This window comes from Vicia villosa, linkage group LG2 (assembly GCF_029867415.1).
Source record: "Vicia villosa cultivar HV-30 ecotype Madison, WI linkage group LG2, Vvil1.0, whole genome shotgun sequence".
Taxonomy (NCBI): Eukaryota; Viridiplantae; Streptophyta; class Magnoliopsida; order Fabales; family Fabaceae; genus Vicia; species Vicia villosa.
Window position 1 is genome coordinate 211,473,305 of NC_081181.1, and position 4,881 is coordinate 211,478,185.

A 4,881-nucleotide genomic window follows, 5' to 3' on the forward strand; every position below is an offset into this window, starting at 1 on the left:
AAACTATCATATTCTTAACAATTTAATTTATAAACAATTAAAATATTTTTTGCCCCCGAACCGGACTAAACCGGTGGTATAAAGCCAAAAAAAAAAAAAAAAACGGTTAGTTATTAAACTATCATATTCTTAACAATTTAATTTATAAACAATTAAAATATTTTTTAATTATTTATGTTCAATTCTTTAATTTAAAAAACTAAACAATAAAAGAGTTTAATGATTATATACTTACAGTGTAAAATAGTTTTACACAGTCAACCAATAGCAATAGATTATTTAGCCTGTCATAACAGTAACTTAAAATTTATAATATGATGTGGCGGAATTCATGATGGTGATTGGTTGACTTTACTCGGTGCATATACTATTTTCTCACAATAAAAAACTAATTAATAATCTTTTAATAAGTTTTACTGTTTATAAATTATATTATAAAATAGTAATAATTATGGAAGTAAATTCAAAGTTTATTCTTAAATTTAATCATCTAAATATAAATATTTAATTTTGAGATCATCTCAAATTAAAATTTATTTAATAAATAATAGGTTTTGTGGTAATTGGCGGTAGATTTGGTGGGGATAACCACAGTTCGATCCTAACAACTATAATGGAAAAGAAAATAAAATTTATCAAAACTAACACTCGAATTAAATTAAATGATTTAGCGGTCGGGATGTTGGTGGTGAAAACCTAAAGAAATACAAGTTTATTCTTAAATTAAATAATTTTTAAATATTAAAATTAATAAATAAATTGAGAAAAAGAACCTAAAAACAAATATTATATAAAAAATTAAATATATTTAGTTTAAAAGATATCATTTCATTATATAGTCCAAGTGTCCAACGGCTAGTAAACCCAAAAAGGTGATTCAAATTGAAGCACCACCACTTTCCGAAAGCTCCATTTCCAACAATCATTCATTCCCCAAACTCTCAAACCTTCAGCGCTTTTCGCACCTCATGGATTCATCAACACCACCGCCAGCTTCAGCACTTCCAATCATCTCCGATCAACCAATTCAGTCACCGTCGCCATCTCCGTCACCGTCACCATCGCCTTCTCCTCTCAGAAGAAGATCCAAAACCTGCCTCGCCGACCGCCTCGAAATTGTCGCCGACGAGTCTCCTGAACCTGCCGGAGTACGGCGACGGGGAAAAGCAAGAGCCGCTCAAGGCAATGCTCGAAAACCAAGAAAAGTGCGACATGATGTTGAGATTCGAGAAGAGAGTAAAGATGGTGTTGGTTTGGTTGAAGAAATTGGAAAACCTAGAAAGAGGAAATATGGCGGTCGACCGAAGAAAGAGAAACCTATCTTGGTTCAACCTTCAACCTCATCATCTTCAAGTATGTATATGCATATTTGAAATTAGCTAACTTTGTTTTTGTTTTTGTTTTTGTTTCAATCTAACCCTAATTTTTTTGTGATTTTGTTTGTGTGTAGAAATTGAAGAAGAAAATTTGGTTGATTTTGATCGTATTGGGGAGGTGGTGAGTGATTTGGTTATGTGGAAAGATGTATCAAAATCAACCCTTTGGTTTGGACTTGGTTCTCTTTGTATCTTATCTTCATGCTTCTCTCAAGGTCTCAATTTTAGGTATTGCAATTTTTTTCTTTTGTCACTTTAAATAGAAGAGAGTGGTGATTTATGATTAACTTGATAGATTGAGAATAGTTTAGAGAATACTCAGACCAAATAGGTGAGAACAAGGTTTAAAAAACCGTCCGTCGCGACAATACCGATACCGTTATTAACGGTTTCTACCGTAAAGAATAAATTGTGATTAATTAACACCGTGAAGATCGCAATTACTGTTACAACACCAGTGCGAACCGTGTAGCCTTTACGTGACCGCTACGGTTATTTAAAACCTTGGGAGAGTGTGTTAGTTTAAGAACGAATTTGAAAGTTTACTTTTTTCATCTTTTACTCTTTAATTAGAGAAGTATCTGAGGTGTTCATACTTGATATTTCAGCATTATCTCGGCCTTGTCGCAATTGGCTATTCTCATTTTGGGTGTTTCATTTTTCTCAAATTCCATTTATCAAAGGTACTGTTTTTTTGGTTCTAATAGATGCTGCTGTAATAAAATGTAAATGTTCTTCGGACTATCTCTTTTATTAATTGTTGTTATTCTATGATTTTCTGTTTGTATTACAGCGAAACGGTTGATGAGAAGTGTTATGCCAAGCTTAAAGAAGATGATGTTTTGCGCGTTGCAAAATTGATTCTGCCTGCTTTAAATTTTGTGATTTCAAAGACTAGAGTGCTATTCTCAGGAGAACCATCAATGACTCTTAAAGTAATCTACAAAGTTCTGATTCTGAATTTTATTTTGTCTAATAAGAACCATTATAATTGCAAACAAATGCTTAACTCGTCATGACCTATTATTTTGTTGTTGCAGGTAATTCCTTTCCTTCTACTAGGAGCTGAGTTTGGCCACTTAATAACAATCAGGAGACTATGTGCCATTGGTTAGGACACCTTGAACTCTTCTATCATATATATAAACCTTTTCTTTGTAATTCAGTTCTTGTCTTAGTTAGTGCTAATACATCTATACATACAGGTTTTTTTGTCAGCTTCACTATCCCAAAACTTTATTCATGCTACACTAGTCAGATAAACAAGAGAGGTATGTGTATGGATTATATGCATATAAAGCAAACCACTTTTTTGTGCTTAGTAGTTGAAAGCTTGTGCTATATTCATTTGCAGCCGAGTGTTTGAAATCATCATTATCGGAAACATGGTGTGCTTGCACTCACAAGAAGAAAGTGATGGCGTCGATACTCTTGACATTCTGGAATCTATCTTCAACCAAAACTCGGATCTTTACTGGTAATACTTGCTTAAGCAATCTTAATATAATAAGTTCTTTACGATTCTACACCTGTTATTTTTAGGCTCAATGTTGCAACATAGGGGTGATTAATGTAGTTATTTATTTTTAGACAACTAAATTTGCATATATACAAAACCATTGTGATAACTGTTTTTTTTTTTTTCACTTGCAGCTTTCATGTTGCTGGTACTATTCAGATACGTAAAGCAACACGTGGCGCAGCAGTTACAAGATGGAGAAGAACAAGTTGGTGAGAAGGAACAACAGAAGAAAGAATCAGTGGTGGTGGAAATGGAAACAGAAGAAAAGGAAACTCAACTAGCATTAGTTGTACATAACTCAGATTCAAAAAATAAGGACAATTAATAAGTTGTTGGTGGAGAAAATATTGTTAGGAGGAGGTGAGAATTCCATCTTGCAAGTGTAACATATATTTTTCTAATGTTGATTAGTCACTGCTAAACAATGTTAGATAGAAAAAGAAAGTGAAATAATAGTTACTTGAGTATTGTTTACAAGTATTTCAAAAGAAATTATCATGACAAAATGAATTTTGAATTTTTGTGTGCATATTAATTACTTATTAGTTAAGCTAGCTCTAAAAGTTTTTAGCTTTATACTTTATATTAAATTGTCGAATATATTGCTATACAGTGTTGTTAAATATCGGTTATATCGCCGATATACCGGTTTTTCATATCGGAATTTGCCTATCCGATACGATATGCGATATTCCGTTTCAATTTCGCGACGCTCTGCATTTCGGCCGTTTTCTAGTATACCGGTATACTGGTTTTGAAGTTCATATCAGAATTTATATTTTTCTGATCATTTTTTTAGTAAGTTATATTAAAAAATAATTGAAATATTGAATGTGAAGAGGTGGAAGGATAAGGAAAAAGTAGGCTACGAAGAGGTGGAGAGGTGGCCAGTAATAATTAGTAAGTAGGCTGTGAAGTGTGAAGTGTGAAGAGGTGCAGACTAATCAATTGAAAATGTGAAGAGGTAAAGTAATACTCCCTCCGTCTCAAAATTGCAAAGAGGACATCTATTGTGAGACGGAGGGAGTAATAAAGTGGAGAGCAGTATGGATATTAACATAATCTTGGTAGTCTCGAAAATAGAGGTGAATGTGAAGAAGTATATTAATTGGTGTGATTATATATAGGACTAATAGGAGTCATAGTCCATCACCATAAATTTCTCTTCACTATTTTCTTTCTTCACATTCATTCTTCCTGGTCATTCATCTCGTCCAGGTAATTCTTATTTCTTTTTTGTTTTCTTCTCAATTTTGGTTTTTGGTTTCATTTCTTCTAGTTTTCTCAAACTAGTTTCTTTTCATTCCATTCCCTTGGGTTCTTTTCAAGTCCTTAAACCCTCTAATTTTATACATTTGTTATAGTATGGAAAGTGGCGGTGAAGCATCAAATTTTTTTTAATAATTGTTTATGTTAGTAGCTTTTCTATATGTTTCATGTTTTATTTTATATATAAATATTTATTTTAACCGCCTTTATGGTTTCCGCTATTTGCCCGTTACGATATTCGATATTTCTCATATCGGGTTTTTGGTGATCCGATATTTTCCGCGATCCGATATTAACAACACTGGCTATAAATATTTTCAACTTTTGATTAGAATACTTTTAATTAGAATATAAAATAATTGTTTTAAAGTTTATAAAATTTATATAATATTTGCCACACAATTAATTGAAAGGTAAATGAAGTAAGATAGAGGTAAATATATGTAAAATTTAGAATAAATGCCATACACTTTGTGATGTTAAAATTAAATAAATAATTATAATATATCATTAATACTTATTTTATATTTTTAAATACTTTTTTATAAATGATATTTTATGTAATGTTTGTATCTTGACATTTATTCGTTGTTATCAATAATTTTAAATTATTTTTTATGTAAATTTTAAAATTACATCATATAGTTTATTTGTGCATGTGAGAAAATAAATTGTGGAAGATAAACTCTAACCTACTTTAAAAAGTATCCTTGA

The 4,881-nt window shown here is 31.3% G+C and overlaps 1 protein-coding gene across 1 annotated transcript; it reads left to right on the plus strand.

The window, feature by feature from the left end:
• The first annotated feature begins 847 nt into the window (after positions 1–847).
• Positions 848–3,415, plus strand: LOC131648145 (reticulon-like protein B17). The gene is made up of 8 exons (XM_058917926.1): positions 848–1,353; positions 1,451–1,604; positions 1,985–2,059; positions 2,170–2,311; positions 2,417–2,486; positions 2,582–2,647; positions 2,731–2,853; positions 3,030–3,415. The coding sequence occupies exons 1-8, from the start codon at positions 969–971 to the stop codon at positions 3,221–3,223; spliced, it is 1,209 nt and encodes a 402-aa protein (XP_058773909.1). The 5' UTR covers positions 848–968; the 3' UTR covers positions 3,224–3,415.
• Positions 3,416–4,881: the final 1,466 nt, after the last annotated feature.